Consider the following 23599-nt stretch of genomic DNA (forward strand, 5'->3'; position numbering starts at 1 on the left):
TCGCCAGACCCCATTGACTATAACAACATCCGGTGGGGATCTGGACTCTCCCTGGCATATCTGCACGCGATGGCTTTTATCAGGCCGAATCCCCGCCATATCCCATTATAGTCAGTGGGGTCTGGTTGCACTATCTGGCTGTGCTGGATCCAGAGAACTTGCCGGATTTCCAGCCTAATTTACTTGAATTGATTTTAATGCTCTAGTCATACACTAGTGCTAATCGCATCAGTGTATACATAGTGTAGGCGGAATTGCATGGGCTCAGTCATGTCATCCGTGTCGTGCTCTATATAGCGCTTGGTGTCAAGGTTAAATGGCAGACCATATGGAGATTCTGACACCACTTCATAAAGAATGACACCACTTCATTTTAGAACAAGCGTCTCTTCTAGAGCAGAACTTCTGATGAGTGATTACTGAAGGAGTGGAATCCACTCTCAGATAAGTGAGACATCTTTGTATCCCTTGCAGACAAAGGACATCTCTTTACTGCTCAGACGCTCTACAAGAGGCAGGCAGAGACACTTCATATAAAGCAGTAGTCATAGTCCTTCCAGGGCTTACATTACTGTGGTTGTGGTAATTGGTTTGACCACAAGGATCCAAGTGACTCGTCTTCTGAAACAATTATTCATCTACACCTCAATTTCTGGTCGGTCTACTCTGATACACTTAAATATCAGTGTGTTCCATGAAACCTTTAATTATATGTAGAATAATCTGTGTATTTCACAGATTGTACTTTTATTGTTGGTACGGATAAGATTTCATGGACTTTGGCATAGGGGCAACTCTTTCAGTGTTTTCTGAGCAAAGCAACATTAATGTGGTTGTCCCATCTGGACATTTATGGCATAAAGATAGGTTGTGGCAAAAAATCTCAGAGAAGGGGTGGGTCCCACCTCTGGGACTATCTCAGGAACAGAGACCCGCAGTGAATGGAGAGGATACCACGCGTGCGTGGCTGGTTCTCCGTTCACTTACAAAAATAGCTGAGCAGGTAATGGTTAAAGAAGAAGCGCATACGCTTGGTACTCTGAATTAACGACCAGAGATGGGAGCGAGTCCCAGAGGCGAGACCCATATTTATAGCATATCTGATCAATATCTGGGTTGACGCGGGTCATGTGGCCCCTGCAGTGACTTATCACCCATGCATCACATGACCCAGTGACCTGTCACTACTGTGGCCTGTCATTGGCTGCAGTTGCCACTCAACCCATCTCATACTTAATTTTTTACACGGGGGACCCGAGACCTGCGGCGCCCAAGGGGGCAGCAATGGAACCGGAACCAAGTGATATTAATTGGGTTAGTATATGATCCCCCGCAGGTCTGAAAGGGCGAGCAATCCCTTTTAAGTTACATTTTCTCTCACTAAAGGCCTTTGGGCAACCTCAGAAACCTCTATAAGGTGGTTTCATAAATTTTGGGGAACAAATCTGCGGTTTTGTGGCAGTTTTTCATGCACTTTTAAAGCCAACATCAAAATTGGCTTCCAAAGGAATAGGAAATAAATAGAATGGACTTAGACCATCAATATAAAAATCCTAGATAGCCCCTTTAAAGGGAGTCTGTAACCATTTGGATGGCAGTGTAGCGCTCCTATAATCTTTTAGAAATATACCTTTTATGTGCTAATAAATCTTTTCGAGTCCCAGAAAAACATATTTTTATAAATACGGTAAATAGATGGAAAGAGCCCAAGGGGCTGTACTTTGTGCTGCCCCCAGACTTGGCGACGACCTCATGAGTCCACAGGAAATCTCGCACAGACTCGAGATATCTCCTTTATGGATCCACCTGCAGCTTCAACAACTGAACTGTGCATGCGTCAGCAGTATTGAGTTGGCTGCATTATCTCTAAAGAGACGACATGCGCTGTACATGTGTGGCGCATGTCGTCAAGGGGTTAAAGGGAATCAGTTCATCAGGAAATTCACTGGTAAACCAGGCACACACTAACTAAAAAGGATACAGTGTGCTCCCTCTAATGGGGGTGGAGGACAACCAATAAACCAGGCACAATGCCATGTAGGGCTAGCTCAGTAACAGAAATTTTCACTTGGCGAGCCATTGCTTTATACTGGAGAAAAAGTACTTTTAATTCTTATGCAAATGAGCCGTTAAGTGCACTAAGGGTGGGCCCAAGCCAATCTGTGCACTCTGGCTCCTTTTGCTTTTTTCTGTGAGCCCATCCTTCTCCTTTTTAATTTCTGAGTCCAGGCAAGATGACTACACATGAACCTGGTCCTGTCAATCAAAAAGGAGAGGGCGGGGCTGGTAGGGGAAGCAGGGGGAGCAAGGGTGCACAGAGTGACTTGGGCCCGCCTTCAGTGCACTTAAAGGGGTTTTCCAGTTTAATAATAATGACCTATCCTCAGGATAGGTAATCAATTTCAGATAGATGGTGGTTCAACACCCAGCACCTCTGCCGATTTATCTGTTGGAGGCCGTGCCACTCCGGTGAGCACTGCAATCTCCTCTCAGCTTACCAAGTACAGTGCTGCCCATTGGATAGCGGCTGTGTTTGGTTTTGCAGCTGAGCCCCATTCACTAGAATGAGACTGAGCTGCATGTAGACCATATGACCGACTAATGTGAAGTCACTGGAGACAGGAAGAGACCGGAGTGCCGCGGTTTATGCAAACACCTGATCGGCAGGAATACCGGGAGTCCCCCGCCAATCTGATATTAATCTCCTATCCTGATGATGGCCCATCAGTATCAAAATCTCAGACAACCTTTTTAACTGTACATTTGCATATTAAATTAAAAGTACTTTTTTTCCACACTGAAGCAAAGGATCACTAGGCACATCAGTGAGTGTCCTGGCGAAGGACTCTCTTTAAAGGAATGGTTTCAGTTAGGTTTCTCTTGTGCAATCTAAAAGACTGGTAATGTTTTTGCTGGAGGTGTCGGGTCCTGCCTGCACCCTGTTGTCCCCTCGCGCAGAGCAGAGTCCTGCTTGTTGTGTCTGTGCTCCAGCTCATAAAGGAGATATTGCATTCAGTGTGTCATGTGTACCCTGGGAATGAATTACATTTTAGTAATGTCGTATCACATGTCTGTCTGGAACTCCTTACCGCCATGTAGCCACAATCAGGCGCTCTGTGGATGTTGTAACTGGAGGGACAGTAGCATCCTGTGCAAGGCCAGATGATGACATAAGCATAGCTGTAGGGTGATAATATTAACTATGTTTTTTTATGTATCACTTACATTGGTTGTCCTCCTATATCCATAGAAAACAGGAGCCGTGTCAGCAGGAGCATTACAATGTATCCATAGGGTCGTATATTAATATTGTAAACTCAGTCAAAGGGCTCTTTCACACTTGCGTTGTTCTGTTCCGGCATAGAGTTCCGTCGTCGGGGCTCTATGCCAGAAGAATCCTGATCAGGATTATCCCCATGCATTCTGAATGGAGAGAAATCCGTTCAGGATGCATCAGGATGTCTTCAGTTTCGGACCGGAACGTTTTTTGGCCAGAGAAAATACCGCAGCATGCTGCGCTTTTTGCTCCGGCCAAAAATCCTGAACACTTGCCGCATTGAAAGGCATTGATCCAGATCCGGCCTTAAGCTAAACGTTGTTTATTCGACGTTTAGCTTTTTTAGAGTGGTTACCATGGCTGGGACGCTAAAGTCCTGGCAGCCATGGTAAAGTGTAGGGGGGAGCGGGGGAGCAGTATACTTACCATCCGTGCGGCTCCCGGGGCGCTTCAGAGTGATGTCAGGGCGCCCCACGCGCATGGATGACGTGATCGCATGGCACGTCATCCATGCGCATGGGGCGCTCTGACGTCATTCTGGAGCGCCCCGGGAGCCACACGGACTGTAAGTATACTGCTCCCCCGCTCCCCACTACTACTATGTCCTGGCTGCCATAGTAACACTGAACTCATTTTGAAGACGTATGCATGAGGATAAAACTGATCAGTTTTTCTCCGGTATTGAGCCGCTAGGACGGAACTCTATGCCGGAAAAGAAAAACGCTAGTGTGAAAGTACCCTAAGCTGTAAAAACCAGTGTCAGGCAGCTGCTGCCAAGGCCAATAAGATAATGGGTTGCATCAAAAGGGACATAGATGCCCGTGATGAGAACATAGTCCTACCACTTTACAAATCAATAGTCAGACCACACACGGAGTACTGTGTACAGTTCTGGGCTCATGTGAACAAGGCAGACATAGCAGAGCTGGAGAAGGTCCAGAGGAGGGCAACTAAAGTAACAACTGGAATGGGGGGACTACAGTACCCTGAAAGATTATCAACATTAGGGTTATTCACTTTAGTAAAAAGACGACTGACGGGAGATCTAATTACTATGTATAAATATATCAGGGGTCAGTACAGAGATCTCTCCCGTCATCTATTTATCCCCAGGACGGTGACTGTGACGAGGGGACATCCTCTGCGTCTGGAGGAAAGAAGGTTTGTGCACAAACATAGAAGAGGATTCTTTACGGTAAGAGCAGTGAGACTATGGAACTCTCTGCCTGAGGAGGTGGTGATGGTGAGTACAATAAAGGAATTCTAGAGGGGCCTGGATGTATTTCCGGAGTGTAATAATATTACAGGCTATAGCTACTAGAGAGGGGTCGTTGATCCAGGGAGTTATTCTGATTGCCTGATTGGAGTCGGGAATTTTTTTCCTCTTAAGTGGGGAATATCAGCTTCTACCGCACATTTTTATTATTTTTTTTGCCTTCCTCTGGATCAACTTGCAGGATAACAGGCCGAACTGGATGGACAAATGTCTTTTTTCGGCCTTATGTACTATGCTAGATGTCGGCAGAGACACACAGCCTTATAAATAAATATGATGCCATGCGCTTATATCACAGGAGCAGTGTCCATAATGGAGCGGTTCCTGCAGTGGACATTCTTGTCTGAAATTAGCATAAGGCCTCATGCGCACGACCATATGTATTCTGTGGTCCACAAACTGCAGATCTGCAAAATATGGATACCGGCCGCGTGCAATCCCGTGCTGTCCCTATTATATAAATGCTTATGCAAAAAGCACAGGAATAGGACATGATCTATAATTCGTAGAACAGCCACACGGATGCGGACAGCACATAGATGACATCCGTGTTTTGTCTGCATTTTTTGTGGCCTCATAGAAATGAATGCGTCCATGTTGATGCCTACTGCTTTCGTGTATCTCAAAGTAAAAAGGAAGTGATGGGGGCAGATGGAAGACTGATTAGACATCACACAGGGATTTTTGGAACCACATTACCATGGTTACACATTGGTTTATATAGGAGCTGTAGACCCTAAACTAAGAGTTCATCTATCACAGGAACTTGCACAGATAGATTTTTCCCAGTATCCATATTGTATATTTTTTTTTACTTGTAAAGAGATATTCCAGGAATAAGGCCTCATGCACACGACCATATCCGTTTTGTGGTCCGCAAATTACGGATGCGGTTGGTGTGCATACCACAATTTAAGGGACTCGCGGTAAAAAAAAGCCTATTCATGAGGGCCGGATAGGATGCGGGTGCTTTCTGGAAAAATTGTTGCATTCTTCAGTTTTTTTCAGCGCAAGTGCAATGCGTTTTGCACGCATGTGATAAAAAACTGAATGTTTGGGACCCAGACCCGAACCCGGACTTCTTCACTGAAGTTCGGGTTTGGGTTCGGTGTTCTGTAGGTTTTATTATTTTCCATTATAGCATGGTTATAATGGAAAATAATAGCATTCTTTAATACATAATGCAAAGTCAAATGTCAATTGAGAGTTTAAAAAATAATAAAAACATAACTCACCTCATCCACTTGATCGCACAGCCGGGATCCTCTTCTTTGTTCTTCTTCAAGGACCCGCAAAAGGACTTTCGCTGACGTCATCATGTTCACCACATGGTGAGCGCGGTGACGTCAGCGCAGGTCCTGCTGAATGAAGATAGAAGGGCCTGGGTCGCTCCTCTCTCGTCTCCTTAGCAACCATCCGTGAAAATCGCATCCGCACTTGCTTGCGGGCGCAATGCGATTTTCATGCAGCCCCATTGATTTCTATGGGGCCTGCGTTGTGGGAAAAACTCTGAATATAGAACGTGCAAGTGATGTGTGAAAAACATCGCTCATGTACACAGCCCCTTTGAAACCCGCATTGCACCCGCGCGGAATACTCGCCCGTGTGAAAGGGGCCTAGAAGTAGCTAGAATGCCCTCTAAATCGGTCTCTGACCTCGTCACAGATTGGCAGATTTCAGCTGTAATTTTTTTATTGTTAATAAATAACAATAGATCTGAATAGTTTTCGGGAAGCTGGCCCGTTCTAGTTTTTATTGATGGGGATATATTTTGTACCTTGCCTAAGGGCAGATATTTTAAAACCAAACAGCCCAGAATAGTATGTGTGACGTGCCTGAGCAGGACATAATGTGCCTAATATATCGGGTAAATGTATGAAAGGAGATCATTGATCAGGGTACATACACGTATTATACAATTCAGCCCTAGTTTGGCTCTGTTCACACTTGCCAATAGATGCTAAAAATGTAGAGCATCTACAGGATCAAGAACCAGCCAGCTCTAAACAGCACCTACAACAACAAGGCTCAGACCATCATGTTCCGCGGTACACCCCACCTTCTGGTTGATTTTGGGGGGGGGGGGGGGGGGGGGCTTAGATCTAAATTAGAGACCTCAAACTGTATAAAGTTGTTTCTCTGACTCGAGATCAACTATTGGTTGGGTTACTTTGAGATGGGTCTTTGCACTAACATTTTGGCACAACATTGCACATCTTAGGCCCCACCTTGTCGGGCTTGTCAGAAAAAAGTGTAGTAACCAAACTGCGCCACATTTTAGACAGACTTTTAACACACATACATCTCGACCTGTAAGTATAGACTGGGAAGATTTCCGAATGTATTCCTCTGACAGAAGGCCCTGAGGTATGCCATTCTATAGACATACAGTGGCATACGTCACTTGCAGAGTCATAATGCCTACCTCACGGACCAGTGGCCCTCTGTATAGAAAAGTACAGCCTACTGAGCTCTCAGTCAGGTATACCAGTACGATGGAGACCAAAAGGACCATCCTTTGGGAAACTCTCCGGCTTTAAACTCAATGTTGCTAAATGTGCATTACTGAGCTTGAAGGCAGGGAAAGACGAGCCCAATTACGGGTCTACCCTGTATGGAATACCGATGGCAAAAGACTACTGGATATAACATCTGGGCATCAAAATAGGGCATAAAATATCACAGGAACTCTGAAAATGGCATAACCTGCCGCTGTCGCTTTTGGGACGGATACATCTTGTAAAAATGATGAGTTTCTCGAGACTCCTTTACCCACTGCAGACACTACCCCTTTTGCTTAACCATGTTGATATCAATAGGTTATATGGGGAGATTGCCCACTTTTATATGTCAAGGAAAATGTCCTAGAATAGGTATGAAGAAACTCATGGCGGAATGAATGCCAGATATCAGACTATATAATCTATCATGTCTCTTCTGACATAATTTAGATTGGGTACACTAATCCAGTTTCCACTCCGATTACAATTTGGAGAACAACCTTTGTTCCCCTTGGGAGCCCTGCACCCTGCCACACACAAGTTTGAGCAACTTACCCATGTCCCTTAGAAACTCCGCATTGTTCAGGCATACCTGGGCGGCATGGAGGGCGCTTAGGAAGAACTTTGGCCTTAGTCAGAAAATCTCTAAATACTTACCTTTATGGGAACATCCGAAATTTGAACAAGGTAGAAATAATAGTCTCTTTAGGGAGTGGAGGGTGAACGATCTGGCTAACTCAGTACATGATGCACATTGGTGATAGAAGGTGGTTGACGCAACAAGAGGTTAGAGACGGGTACAATTTGAGTCTCTTCCAGATCTTTTAATTTACGCAGGTCAAGAAATTCCTTTTTGATAGATTAGGTGACGTCTCGAAAGAGGCCATTCAAACTAGTTTTGACAAAATCCTACAAAAAAGACCAGGATCACAGTCTATATCCACCTTGTACTCTCAAATGAGAGAAGTCTTAGGTGATAGAGTACATCCGCACACTTTTAATTCTTGGAACAGAGTATTGGGAGACCAAGACACGGGCGACAAAATATTGAAAGGCTGGGGGTCTCTGAGACATTCCATTTTGAATGAGACTTGGAGGGATACACACTTTCGGATAATGCACAATGCTATATACGCCTTTAACCTCCCCCAAACACCTAATAAACCTGATAGACTGACAAATTGTCCTAAATGTCACACCACACACTGATTTATTTCACAGCCTCCGGACCTGCCCGTAGACTTCAGTTTTATGGGGTAAGATAGCACAATAGCAAAATATTTGGAACCTTGAGATCCCTTTAAGTCCTATGACTTATCTGTTTCATTATTGGGAAGACCAGGGGGGTGACGGTCCTGTGGAATGGAAATTACTGATCCTCTTTCATGCCATTTGTATGGTGACTAAAAGAAGTCTACTGCAGAACTGGCTACAACCTGCCGTTTCCACTCAAGAAATCGTTATACAAAATCTGAAGAGTTTGCTGGCATTAGAACGAAGGGAGGCAGAAGGTCGTAAGGAAGGTAGCGTGAAGAAATTAGTTGGGAAGTGACGCATTTTTCTGGTATATTTTCTAACAAATTTGGGAATTGAAACTGTCATGAGACCTTTCACTCTCACACAATGGTATTTAACAGAACAATTAAAAGGAGCGCTGGGCAAACTACAGATAAAATCTTGATGTTCTATTTTCACATAGCACCATCTTTAGGCTGGTATAATTCATCGTACATAAGGCTCTCGTCAACTTAAAGTAATAGCTAGGCCATGACTTCAGGAACCATATGAAGGTAATACTGTTGTTTAATGCGCAGGGAATGTTCTGTATATGATGTTCGTACAACAATGTTGTCTGTTGTGAATAATATGTAAAATAAAAAAATAAATAAAAAAATGCACATTTTCGTTTCTCTCTTTTTTTTTTTTTTTTTTTATACCAATTGTGAATGCAAAAGGTTTTGGGTTATTGTTATACTGTTCTGTGTTTTTGTTATTTTTTTGCTTCTGCAGTTCAAAGAAATAACATTTTCATGAAACTTTACCATAGTTTAAAAAAGAACTTACCTGTCCAGCATCCGCTATTTTTTTTTAAAAACACTTGGAAGTGTTTTTGGATTATTAAACTAGAGGTTGTACAAAAGTTTGAATAATGTTCCTCTAGTATTTTTCCTTATTGACTGTCTTGCTATAGCCTCTTTAAAACAATGGGTGTGGGGAGGGGTGGAATTGAAGATGATGATGATGATTTGATTATTATTATTTAGCAAAATTAGATATCCTAAAATCTAGACCAGACAGTCAGAAACTGCACCACATTTAAATTGGGCTCATTTAGCTAGGTACGTCGGGCATCATTCCTTAAACCACCTCGTGGTTAGCTTCGCACCAATATTTTGCAGAAAATACTGGTGCACATCATTAAAGAAACCTGCCAACCCTACTGTGCTGCCCTCACAGAGAGAGGACCTAGCACCACAAAACACCGTACCATAGAGCAGGAGGAGCTGAGCAGAGTGAAGTACAGTTTTGTGGGAAAAGATTCAGTAAAACCTGTAATCTATACATTTATATCTTTTGCTTTTTCTACCTCCTAATGGCCCACCCTCTAATGCGTAAGGGGGACTCCGGACTGCCTAGCAGCTGGTTCCTCCCCTCTCCCTATCCACTACATATGCATGCTTTGCCTAGCCAGACATGACGGAGAGAGTGTTCAGCTTACAAGTATCTAATATGTGGGGGCCGGGGCTAGATATATCGGAGAGAAAGGTGACTTGGTCATGTATGAAGTATAGATCCATAAAAGGGGTTATCCTATGATTGATGTAAAAAATTTAAATCAGACATCGTATGGTACATGACATTTTTAGCAAAAGTCAATCTATTTTTAACTTATGTCAAGCTGGCAGCTTAGGGGGCATGCACTTTCTCAGGGGTGTGTCCTTTCTGCCGCAGATGGTGGCAGTTGAAGGATGGAACAGTGCAGGTGCTTCTATCTCTGTGAGCAGGACAGAAAAATTGGAAAAATAACAAACAGCAGGTGGCGCTGCTATACAGATACATTTTATTGAATAACTCAGCGGCTATACAAAATGTTTATTGTAATTACATGCAGTTGCAGAATTATTCAGATCCAGGAGCTGGTTTGAGAACTGTAGAATATTTTTCGTGGGACAACCCCTTTAAGGGCTTAGGTACAATGCAGCTTGGTAAAATGATGCAGATGTTGGTCTAGGCTTTTGTTTTTTTTCTTTAGACCCCTAGCCTTATGCATGCGGGCCTCCTCAATAGACACACATTCCCCCTGGATTTGTCCTTTGTGCTCCCATCTGTGTTGCATCTGCATTTGTTGCGAACCCATTGACTTAAATGGGTCAGTAATCCACATCTCGCAGCCACGTATAGGACATACGGATTCAGAAAGTCCACAGATGCTCCGAGTGCTTCCGTGTCTCTCATGTCCATTCCGCAAACAGATAGAATACGTCCACAAACGCGGACGATGTATCCATTGAAGTCAGTGGGTCTGCAGATAAAATGGAGATGCACGCGGAATGCATCCATATTTTGCAGATCCGCGATTCATAGACTGCATAACGGATATGGTTGTGTGTATAAAGCCTTAGGCTACTTTCACACTTGCGTTCGGAGCGGATCCGTCTGGTGTCTGCACAGACGGATCCGCACCTATAATGCAAACGCTTAGATCCGTTCAGAACGGATCCGTTTGCATTACCATGAACAAAAAATATATATATATTTTTTTTTTTGTTTATGATAGTGCAAACGGATCCGTTTTGACTTTACATTGAAAGTCAATGGGGGACGGATCCGTTTGAAAATTGAGCCATACTGTGTCAACTTCAAACGGATCCGTCCCCATTGACTTACATTGTAAGTCTGGACGGATCCGTTTGCCTCCGCACGGCCAGGAGGACACCCGAACGCAGCGTTCAGGTGTCTGCCTGCTGAGCGGAGGACAGACGGAGCCATACTGATGCATTCTGAGCGGATCCGCATCCACTCAGAATGCATTAGGGCTGGATGGCCGCTTGTGAGAGCCTTCAAACGGAACTCACAAGCGGAGCCCCGAACGCAAGTGTGAAAGTAGCCTTACACAGATAATTTATGGATTTCATTAGGAGCTGTGTAACACAAAACTTCCCCTGTGGTGGCGCTGCAGGATAATTAAGTAATTGCTGCCAGAATTGGGGTCCATTCACACGTCCGCAATTCTGCTCTGCATTTTGAAAAACGGAATTGCGGACCCCCTCATTTTTATGGGGCCGCACGATGTCCTATTCTTGTCAGCAATTGCGGACCAGATTAGGAATATTCTATTATAGTGCCGGCGATGTGCGGTCCTCAAAATGCAGAACGCACATTGCCGGTGTCCGTGTTTTGTGGATCCGCAAAACACACGCGGATGTGTGAATGGACTCTAACACACAGGTAATTGGCGGTGTTTCCAGCAATATGGCACCCAGTCATCACCCTTCTGAAGTAGCAGGCAACTATTTATTCTGTTTTGGCCAGTTGGAAATTTGTATTGAACATATATTGTTCTTGTAGAAGGATGTTTTTCTCTTCAGTGACGTCTTTGTGATGATCCTGATCCTCGGTAGACTTCAGTCTAGCAGTTTGTGATTACACTGGGAAAACCCTTCAGGATCTCCTCATTGAGGCAATCCATGAGAATGTTGAGAAACCAGTTTCACAAAGTACTGTACCTGTAATGCTGGGTGATACTACCTAAACAGTACAGAAACCTGCGGCATGACGGCTACGGCAGAGCCAAATCTGCTAGGAATTTACATAGACTTGTAGGATATTTTTGGCATTCAGATGTACTTCACACAAATTATACAGCAAGGTTTCCGAAAGCTAAGGCTGTGTTTCGTCTTGTCTTGCAGTCACATCAAACTGCATGTGTGAACTGGAATGTGGCCATGGACGGAAATCACTGCCTAGAAGATCAGAACAGTCCCCTCTGCAAAGTCCAAGGACAAGACTATCAGCACGATGGCCAAGTAAGTTCAGTCACTTTGGTGTCTTTAAAGGGAAGGTGCACATCAGAAAGTGGGCTATGATTTAAAGTGTAACTGGCATGAATTTATTTTTTTCTAATGTGCAGAAACAGTGAAAGAGGGTGTTTTTGTAATATATTTTATTTAGTTTTTGTAATATAGTTTAGTGATTTTTTTTTATATACATGTGTGTGTGTGTGTGTGTGTGTGTGTGTGTATATATCTATATATATATATATATATATATATATATATATATATATATATATCTATATCTATATATTGCAATGAATGGCAGCACCAACCTTTTAGATTTGAAGATTGGGTGCAAGCTCCAATAGGAAAAGCGTCCCAGGATAATAAAAAATAAAAAAATAGAGCAGCACTCCGGTATAGTGAAAAAACAAAACTTTGTATTCACCCAGTGGTGACGCAACGTTTCGGCTCCAACATGAAGCCTTTCTCAAGCCTATATATATATTACATTAATAGTAAATCACTTCATATACCTCTAATGTGTTTGATTATCCGTTTGTTACTGTGTAGTTTTTTCTGTACCAATTTGTTTAGTACTTTTCCTAGCTTTCTGTGACTCCTTTGATATATAGCAGGAATTTTCTACACGAGTATGTATCTAATCAGTATTGAACATTCTAGTGCCCTACACCATTCCCGAAACCCTTAACGGAGACCTCCACTGCCCCTTGAAGAGTGACTGCCACAGTACCTCGCTCCCTTAACAGTGACTTCACAGTACCATGCTGCCTCAACAGTGACCTCCACAGTGGCCTGCCCTCTTAACAGTAACATCCACAGTGATCTCCACAGCTGCCGCCCCTTTATTAGTGACCTCCACAGTACCCTGTCTCCTTAACAGTGATTTCCACATCACCTCACCCCCTTAACACTGACCTCCATAGCGGATCATCCCCTTAACTGTGACCTCCACAGCAGCTTGCCCCTAGGCTGGCCAGAGGTCCGGGTTTAGGCCGGACAGTCCAGCTTTCAGACTCCCTGTCCTCTGTCTGGCGCAGGGCCTGGATGGACACAAGGATGTCCTTTTGAACAGCTCACTCCCAGACAGCAGCACTGTGCTATCAGAGCATGAGCTGCAGGGAGAAAGTCACCCTCACTCCCACTCCTGCAGCTGACAGAAGTTGAATTATATCTTAATTTTTTTCAATCCCCGTCGGCTGCGGAGCGGGAGGGGCGTGGTCTGAGTCAAGGGCGTGGCTTAGTATGACCTGGGGCGGGGTTTTTAAGTCCGTCTTTTGAGGGTCGCCTGACTGGCCACCCTACCTACCCCTGAACTGTGACCTCCACAGCACTCCGCTCCCTTAACGGTGTCATCCACTGTGCTGTGCCCCTTTAAAGCTGACCTACAGCAGTGACTACAGCAGTGAAGAAAAAAGGCTCGGTTGTTATGGAAACCTGGGTTAAGACTAAGGGCCTGCGAGCTTCTATTGGCTGATAAGGGTCATGTGACCAGGTTTTTATTGGCTAATGCATTTTTGGGGAATATCTCAGGAACGGTATGCGCTAGAGAGCTGAGACCCGGTCTAAAACATTCCCGGACACCTGATGTACCTGTGTGCTAAATTTCGTGACTGTAAATGTGACGGTGCAGATTTATTTAGCGGACATACATACACACACACACACACACACACACACATACATACTGTACATACACTCAGCAATATATATATATATATATATATATATATATATATATACACATACAGATTTAATAAATGACCCCTATATACATATATCCGTTTTTTAGGTGTGTGTGTGTGTATATATATATATATATATATATATATATATAAATAAATAAATACAGGAGGCAGCACCGATGTACTATGAAACAACCGGGTGCACACTCTAAGGGCTAAAGCTTACCCAATAGTCACATGTAGAAAAGAGAGCAGCACTCCAGTGTAGGATAAAACAAAATCCAAAAGATTTATTCATCCATAATGTGGCAACGTTTCGGCTCTAGAATTGAGCCTTTCTCAAGCCCTGAGCCCTGTAGAGCCGAAACGTTGCCACATTATGGATGAATAAATCTTTTGGATTTTGTTTTATCCTACACTGGAGTGCTGCTCTCTTTTCTACATGTGACTATTGGGTAAGCTTTAGCCCTTAGAGTGTGCACCCGGTTGTTTCATAGTACATCGGTGCTGCCTCCTGTTTTTTGTATATATATATATATATACACACACACACACCTAAAAAACGGATATATGTATATAGGGGGTCGTTTATTAATCCGAATGCAGATGGCGCCGCAATGGTTAGTTACAACGCTATCTGCGACTTTTCCCGAAGGGGATGGCAGGCCCGTCTCATTCAATCGTTTTCTGTGCCTGTTTGAGGTATAGAATGGTCTAAATGTAAGACAGCTCGTAGGGATCTTGCATTTAGAACTGGCGCTGGATGCGCCAGTTATAGACCGGCCGGCGCCTCTTCATAACTTCGGCGGATGCTCCGCCAGCTATGAGGCTTTATTAAAACCGCTGTCTAAAATGCCGGTCTTAATAAATGTGCCCCATACTCAGTTTTTTTTAAGCCTACAGGTGAAACTCGAAAAATTAGAATATTGTGCAAAAGTCCATTTATTTTAGTAATGCAACCTAAAAGGAATTGCATTAATGCAGCTTAAAATAAGAGTTTTGTGAAAAGGTTCAGTATTCTAGGCTCAAAGTGTCGCACTCTAGTCAGCTAATTAATCCATACCCCCTGAGCAAAGGGCACCTGAGATTGTGACTTTGGGGTTTCTTAAGCTGTAAGCCATAATCATCCAAATTATAACAAATAAAGGCTTGAAATATCTCACTTTGCAGGTAATGAGTCTATCACATGTGTTAGTTTCACCTTTTAAGTTGCATTACTGAAATATATAAACTTTTGCACAATATTCAAATTTTTCGAGTTTCACCTGTAGGCTTAAAAAACTGAGTATGGGGCACATTTATTAAGACCGGCATTTTAGACAGCGGTTTTAATAAAGCCTCATAGCTGGCGGAGCATCCGCCGAAGTTATGAGGGGGAAGTGAGGAAAGCAGCTATGAAAATGGACTTTCGTTAGCAACGCTCTTTTAAAGAGAACTGCTAAGAGTCAACTTCAGAGAAATAGAAATGTAAAAATTCACTAAATGTTTATTGCAAAACATTCCCTATCTTTACAGGCAGGATTAAATGACAGCTATCACTTTTATACAGATAGCACAGGATCCACCATTCACAATAGGTGATGCCTCAGCTGCTCCCTCCTGACCTCTACACAGGAGCATGCCTAGAAAACATCCATAGAGTTAAATGAGCCCCCTCCTATCATTTATGGGGGTCATTTACGAAAAACTGGTGTTTTATGCCTGCACCAGAAGCTCTTAATTTATGACGAATCACAGGCCTCATCATAAATTAGGTGCACCCTCTGCCAGTTCATACCCCTAGATTGAAATCCACTCCAGCCCCAGGAAACTGGGGAAAATAATAGTGAATGTGCCAGGGCTGATGGCCCTGCCCACACCACACCAGGGGGCATAGAAATTCTGGGTGGTCTTAAATTTAGGCACACAGGGGTTAAAAAATTCTCAGAAAGGGGGACTGTGTGACTTTTTTTTACACCACTTTCTGGCATAGCGGTCTTAGTAAATGACCCACAATGTTTTCTAGTGCTAGCACAGGAATGTAATGATATCTTTCACTCAGCGATCCATTGCTTCATTCTGGGAAAAAAAATAAAATTAGAATCCATATGAAAATGTGCAATTAAGTGCACTGAGGGCGGGCCCAAGTCACTGCCACTGTGCACCCTTGCTCCTCCTGCTTCCTCCTCCTCCAGCCCCTTCCCCTCCTTGATTGACTGGCCCGGGCATAGCCATCTTGCCTGTAAATCAAGAAAGGGAGGAAGGGACTGACACAGGAAGCAAGAGGTACGAGGGTGCACAGAGTGGCTCGGCCCCACCCTCAGTGCACTTAACTTCTCATTTGCATATGGATTGAAACTACCTTTTCTCCATTATGAAGCAACAGATTACACTAAGTGAAAGATATCCGTACACTGAGCTGATCTGCCTGGTTTATCAGTGATTAGTGCAGAGATATTTTGCTGATTTTACTAGTTTTAATCAATTGTGTAACTTTGCTTGCCTGTACACAGACAGCCTTATTGTTTCTTGTAGACCTGGCCTCATCCGTACGTATTTTATATGAGAAGTCCATCAATATATCTGTTATGTTGATAGTGGATCTAATGAGTTTTAGAAGGTTTTTGACGTATTTTTCCACCTACAGTGTCAGACTTTGTCACATTGACCTTGTTTTTACGTCTTCCAGGAACATTTGTCTGTATTTTTCTGCTGTTTAGGTCCTTCTGTTGGGGGAAGGGAAATTATATGCGCAGAATATATTGTTTTAATCAAGTAGAAGGATGCTTGTTATAGCCTGACAAGCCATGAGCGTGCACGGGCCCTGTCTATGGCTCCACGTCCCCTTTCCCACTTAAGGCTGTATGAAAGCTCCATTACTTTAATTAGGTCTGATGGGTTGTGATAGGGAATGCTAATCTAGGTCATTGCATATGTAAATGTGCAGCTGTACTCTTGGAGCATGCCAAAGCATATCAGCCGAGGTGTCCAGTCATCACCAGGCATCAAGCCCAGCATAGCGAGGATAACTGCACCGAGCAGCCCATCCTCGGGTCAGCCGGCTCTCTAATGTAATCAGCGGTTTGTATCATTCCAATTATTACACATAGAGTATGAATATATGAGTACTATTCAGCTATTTCTACTCTGATCAACCTGCCACATAAAGCTTTGCCAACATTGACCAGATAAATATGTAACAAATATTTAAAGCGCGTCTTCTTGGAGTCTATTGTATAGTTACATAGTAAATATGGTTGAAAAAAATATATGTCCATCAAGTTCAACCAAGGGATAGGTGGGGACGCAAATCACAGATGGAAATGAAATGATTTCTACACGTTTTCATAAGCATTAATGTGGGTTACTTTTAAGAATTCATCTAAACCCTTTATAAAACTGTCCACTGTTCCTGCTGTGACCACGTCCTGAGGAAGTCTTTTCCACAGATTCACAGTTCTTACAGTAAAGAAGCTTTGATGCTTCCGGAGACTGAACTTTTTCTTCTCCAGTCGGAGGCAGTGCCCCTTGTCTTTTGAGGGGATTTTACATGGAACTGTTTTTCACTGTATTTTTTGTATGGCCCATTTATATATTTGTATAGGTTAATCATGTCCCCCCCCCATAGACGTCTCTTCTCAAGACTAAATAAGTTTAATTCTTTTAATCTTTTTTTTATAACTAAGACCCTCCATGCTCCTTATCAGTTTAGTTGCTCTCCTGTGTACTTTTACCAGCTGCAGAGCCTCCTTTTTATAGACGGGTGCATAAACTGAACTGCATATTCCAGATGAGGCCGCACCAATGCTTTAGTTACATAGTTAATACGGTAAAAAAAAAGACATAAGTCCAGTCCATATCTCATACTTTATGATCATATGATTTCAGTTTAAAGCAAACCTTTCACCTGCATTTCACTTAATAAACTATCAAAAGTACCTTATAGATCATCCTCATTGTGTTATCATACGGTCTTGTCCCGCTTTTCTGCCATGTATATGCATGAAAAAAATTGCCTTTATAAAGTACTCTTCTCCAGCTCCACAAGTCACGATAGAAGTCAGGGGGTAGCCCTTCCCTCACTCCAGGCTGTAACTTCCCTGCCCTAACCCCGCCTCTATGCAGTCTAATTGACACCCGGCTCAGTCGCCGGGACCGCGCTTGTACAGGTGGCGCATGCGCCGTCGGCCTCAGTAGCAGGGCGATCCCGTCTATCGTGCGGACTCGAGCGTGATCCTGTAATTCAGTTATTCAGTGACTTATATTGTGACTTGTGGAGCTGGAGAAGAGTACTTTATAAGGCGATTTTTTTCACACATATACATGGCAGAAAAGCGGGACAAGACTGTATGATAACACAATGAGGATGATCTATAAGGTACTTTTGATAGTTTATTAAGTGAAATGCAGGTGAAAGGTTCGCTTTAATGTGTTGGTTGTTTTAGTTTAGTTTTTTTGCATGTGCACCACTACACTTCTGGGTAGCAACGCATGAGCAGCTGCTTCTCCAGTAGCGGAAGCCGATCCTCTACGCTGCAAGAATGTCTCGGCCTTATGAATTCAGAAGGGTCCATACCTGATGATCATCCACTTGTTACATGCACCAAACATCCTCTCTGTATGGGGAAGAATTATCGTTATTACACTTGCTTGTCCCCATAAGTTCCATTGTTTGTGGTCAGCTCATCCCTGCTTACTCAGGGGGATGTGCTTCCATCAATCACTATTTTAGGTGCCATATAAAAGATACAATTACCTGACTAAAGAGTGTTTTACAGATTTTTTTTGGGTGACCAGCGGCACCCTTACACAGGGCAGTTATCGTTCCCAATAATTGCCCTGATCATTGGCCGATGCAAAAGGGCCCTTATAAATCAAGATGAGACTATAGTGTGAATACAACAAAAATAGGATTGCTCCTCTGTGGAGACTCCCTAGGCTAGGGGTTAGCGACCTCTGGCACTTCAGCTGCTGGGAAAATGCAACTCCCAGCATGCACACTTGTTTGTCTCTTTTTGGAATTTCTATAGCGCATGCTGAGAGTTGTAGTTTCACAACATGAGTCGTGCTTGCAGGGTGCTGATCCCTGCCCTAGGTTTATTATAAAGGTACCACACTGGAAGCGTTATCCAAGACTGAGTTTTTATTTTTTGGGTGCCTTTTTCCAGGGCATGTCCAGGATTAGAAAAAGTTTTTTTTTTTTTGTCAAGCAGCGCCACCGCTGTCCATGGGTTGTGTGCCGTACCACAGCTTATCCTCCTTTCAGTGAATGCGGCTGAAGGGCTATGTCAGACCATCCACAAGAACAACGTGGTTTCTAGGGAGGGAAAAAGCAAACTTTTCTTTCTAATCCTAAACAACCCTCTAAAGACCCCCTGAACAGATAAACAATTCTTCGCCATTCCTCTTTGTCACGTCTAAATGTTCTACTTACACAATCGGTGTCATTCTGATCCAAATTAAAGTGCTGTGACAGAAAGACCTGCCATGTTATCCGCTTTGCTTCTCCACACTAGTTTCAGCTGTCCTCTGAGTCCACTGCTTCTTCTGCGTGTCAGATCCCTCTGGTAAAATACAAGGCATCGTAGACGGCCCCCTAGTGATCAGACGTCACAAGGACTGTACGGCACAGCGGGGGCTTCTCTTCCATTAATGTACCAGACACCGGGGTGTAGAAATGGCATCAAGCTGTGCAGCGTTAACCACTTCACCACATCCAGTTCAACAGCAAAGCCTCACGATCTGTGGTTGCATCTTTGTTTCTGAGCACAAGATAGTTTTCTGACAGACACTTGGCTTATTGATCTGTTCAAAATAAAACCTCGGAAGAAGTACTTTCCTTCTAGCGATGTGACCGTCTCCGTGTTTCTTCTTTGAGGAGATCAGATAAATAACAGATCTCCAAAAAGAAGAACCTTGTAGACTGTAAAAATTATTATATAGATGCCGGTAAGTGATGTCACCGGCTGCGCTGCTGCTAATGACAATGGCATTGGACCAGGCCCAAGTTACCGTCTTTCCCCCATGTTGCAACTAGCGGAATTTAGCGACTGTCTGACCTCCGTTGATCAGACACTGATGGCCCATCAATATAGAAACCTTGGAAAACCGCTTTAAAGAGGACCTTTTGTCGAACAATGGCAGTCACTGCTCCGCAGATTTCCTCCAGAGCGATCAATGCTATTACTTTTGGATCCTATATTCTGTGGTGCCCATGAACTGTCGAGGGGCCTGATTTTCAGCGGGGTGTGAACCAGAGCTCTAACACGCCCAAGTACACATTCTTGGTGCATCTCAACAATTGAAAATTAAAAGATAAAAAAAAGAGGAATCTGCTGTTACTGGAGGATGTGAAAGATCCTCTTTAAAAGGTTTGTGCACTTGGCCAGACCTGCAAAGAGAAGCTTAGGGTACTTTCACACTAGCATTTTTGTTTTCCGTTTTTGAGTTCCGTCACAGGAGCTTAATACCAGAAAAAAAACTCATAAGTTTTACCCTAATGCATTCTGAATGGAGAGCATTCCGTTCAGGATGCATAATTTCAATCCCGCTTACGTTTTTGGGGCGAAGAAAATGCCGCAGCATTCTGCAGTTTTCTCTCTGGACAAAAATACTGATCACTTGCCGGAATTTACATTGAAGTGTACTAGTGCCAGATACGGCATTGTGTTTAGGCAAAACGGATCCGGCATGCGCAGACCTTTAAAAATGCAAAAAAATTTTTTTACACCAGATCTGTTTTTCCGGATGACACCAGAGAGACGGATCCGGTATTTCAATGCATTTGTTATACGGATCCGCATTTGCCTGCTGGAATCCCCTGCCGCAGGTGTGAAAGTACCCATACTTAGCTGCATCCTGGCGCTATCACACCACTCCTTCTCCTGGTAATTCTCCACTGGGCTCAATTGCTGTAAACATCCAGTTTGACATCCCCACAGCTAATTCCTGCCCGTGGTGGTGACCAGATCTCCTTGCGTCATGTGACCATTTGTCATGACATAAGCGGGGCCATTCACCGGCGCAGCCTGTGATTGGCTGCGGTGATGTCAAACCGGATGTTTACAGCGAGGGAGTCCAGTGGAACATTACAGGCCAGGAGGATCAGGAGTGGGGAGCCAGTGCCAGGAAGCAAGTATGTAATCTGTACAGGTCCGGCCAAGTGGGGGGGTTCTTGCACAACCTCTTTAACAGGGTTATCCCAAGGATTTTGTAAAAAAAATGAAAATCAGACATAATATAGTACATGACAACCTTTTTCTAACGGAGCTAGAACCAGCCCTGTACCTCACATGGATCCAGAGATCTCCCCATTCATTGCTCTGCTAGATTTATATCAAGCTGGTAGCTCAAGGGGAGTGTCTTTTCTGCTGCATCTCAGGAGGTGTGTCTCATCTTTCCCTATCACAGCTCATGGGGCGTGTCCATACTCTCCCCATCACTGCTCTGAAGGATGAAACTGAGCATGTGCGGCCATCTCAGTGAGCAGGACAAAGAAATTAGGAAAAAAACATTAGGTGGCGCTATACAGATACATTCTATTGAATAACTCAGTAGCCATGCAAAATGTTTAATTACATGCAATTATAAAAGTATTCAGATCCAGGTGTTGGTTTAAAAACTGTAGAATATTTTTCGTGGGACAACCCTTTAAGGCTTCATTGAAATCCGCTTTGGATGCTCCATCTGGGGCCTCCATTGCAGAGTTTGTCAAGAATGACAGATAAAATAACCCTTTTAAAATCTCGGAAATCCCCTTTAAGGTTTTGATATCTTCTGATACTATGGTAGCCATATTAATCTTTTACTTTGCATTTTAAATGCAGTGAATTTTTTTTTCTTCCTGTGATGAGAATGGAATAAGCGTAAGTGTTAATTTTTTGCTGTGGAGACCAGAGCGTGCAGTCTGGTTATTAGTGGTGTGGGGTGGTAGTGCCAAATGGACAAGTATCAAGTAGTGTGAAGTCTTCGCCGGCAGTGAGCGAGCCGTATCCCCTCTGCGCCTGCCCTGGTTGGTCACTTGCAACAGGCTTGTGAAGAGGAGGAAAAGCCTGGAGATATGTGACTACATTCATTAGCGGGCTGTGACAGATCTGTGTGACATTGTGACATTTTATTCTTGGCTGGAGCTGCTAATTATCCATATTTATAATTGCGTGTGCCACTTTCAAAGATTGCTCTAGACTTTAATAGCCATTTAACCCTTTCGCTTTCCTTAAGGGACTTGAAATGCGATGCCCCTCTCGGATGATGAAGTGTAACTTCATTATTTTCCGTCTTTTAGACGGAAATGTTTAACCCTTTGGTAGAGCGCACTCAGTGCGTTCTTTCATCACATTTGTAGGCAAGCTTACAGTATTTTACAAAGAAAAATGCCCACAGTAATGTCACCATTTGCCACTCGTATCACAGTGCGGTTGGGTTTTGGATTAACTTTCTGTAAAGTATCGGGATGCTGCATAAACAAGGTGTGACAATGGAGCAGGAAACGCTGGATATGGTTCTCTCCCATGTGGCCGACGAGACTTCCCAACAAAAACAGGTTGTAGATGGGAAATGCAAGTATTACCGTTGCTAAACTATCAATAGCCCAGGGGTGAAGCAAGTAGGGGGCTGTTCCTAATTTATTAGCTAAAATCCACCGTATCCCACAATTCTGGAGCATCTTTTCCAATAATGCTATGTCGTACTGTTCCTCTATAATTACTACTAGATGTTTATGAATGAATTGCCAGCTGGGTGTTAACTATTGGGGTGTGTCCTTGCACAGTGAGATATTATCCAATCAATGCAGCCATTGGCAGACTGTGCAGGGACACCTCCCAACTGGTAACACCCATTTGTACAGTCACACATTCTGTAGGAATAATAGAGGAATGGCACCACATATGAAATTATACCCCCGACTTGTTATTGCCTAGGGAATAGAAGAAGTTACTAAAATAGACAGGTCCTCATTAAAGTGTTTCTCCGTTTTTAAGAGGAAAACTGGACTGAACACTTGGAATGTGCCTTCGACAAAGAATAGTTGTCCACTTACCTAGCAGACCGGCACCACTATTTCAGTTCTCCTGGCTGGGCTCTGTGTACCCAGCTGCTGTGGTGATGTCACATTGACCAGAAGTCACTGACCTCTTCAGTGCACTGCTGATACCAGTGATTGGCTGCAGCGGTCACATATTGGTGACATGACATCACTGCTGCACCCGGGGAAACGAAGTAGCGATGAGGGATCTGTCAGGTAAGCCGTTATCTATTCTTTATTATATCTTGATCCCCTGAGTTGTCCGGTTTGCCTTTAAGTGCTTATCTAGTTTGGCCATTCCTTTTCTGTTAGAAAGTTTTAGTACCTGACCAACATCAGAAAATGGATATAATATGGATGCAAAGCTTATTTGTTAGGTCAGAAGGAGGATCCGGCTGAGGAGGATTCATCTTGCCACTCTACCCCATAGCCCAGACATATGAAGAATACGGGAGATTGTTGTCTCATGTACCACACAGCCAGTACTTGCCAGATAGTCCTTCAGCTCCTTTAACCGCTTGCCGCCACGCTAACGCCGAAAGGCGTCATCGCGGCGGCTCTCCCAGGTCACACTAACGCCAATAGGCGTCATCTCGCGTGAGCCGAGATTTCCTGTGAACGCACGCAGGCGCGCGCTCACAGGAACGGAAGGTAAGCTAGTGGATCTCCAGCCTGCCAGCAGCGATCGCTCGCTGGCAGGCTGGAGATGTGATTTTTTTTAACCCCTAACAGGTATATTAGACGCTGTTTTGATAACAGCGTCTAATATACCTGCTACCTGGTCCTCTGGTGGTCCCTTTTGTTAGGATCGACCACCAGAGGACTCAGGCAGCTCACT

The 23599-nt window shown here is 43.7% G+C and overlaps 1 protein-coding gene across 3 annotated transcripts in view; it reads left to right on the forward strand.

Annotated features, from left to right (window-relative positions):
* The window catches only part of NEK6 (NIMA related kinase 6), a 190089-nt gene that overhangs the window by 88693 nt on the left and 77797 nt on the right, over positions 1 to 23599 (forward strand). For all 3 annotated transcript variants that reach the window (XM_044268296.1, XM_044268295.1, XM_044268297.1), the window contains exon 3: positions 11965 to 12081. In XM_044268296.1, the coding sequence (XP_044124231.1) occupies positions 12001 to 12081 (81 nt within the window). In that variant the 5' untranslated portion in view covers positions 11965 to 12000. The remainder of the gene's footprint in view (positions 1 to 11964; positions 12082 to 23599) is intronic.

This window comes from Bufo gargarizans, chromosome 9 (genome assembly GCF_014858855.1).
Source record: "Bufo gargarizans isolate SCDJY-AF-19 chromosome 9, ASM1485885v1, whole genome shotgun sequence".
Taxonomy (NCBI): domain Eukaryota; kingdom Metazoa; phylum Chordata; class Amphibia; order Anura; family Bufonidae; genus Bufo; species Bufo gargarizans.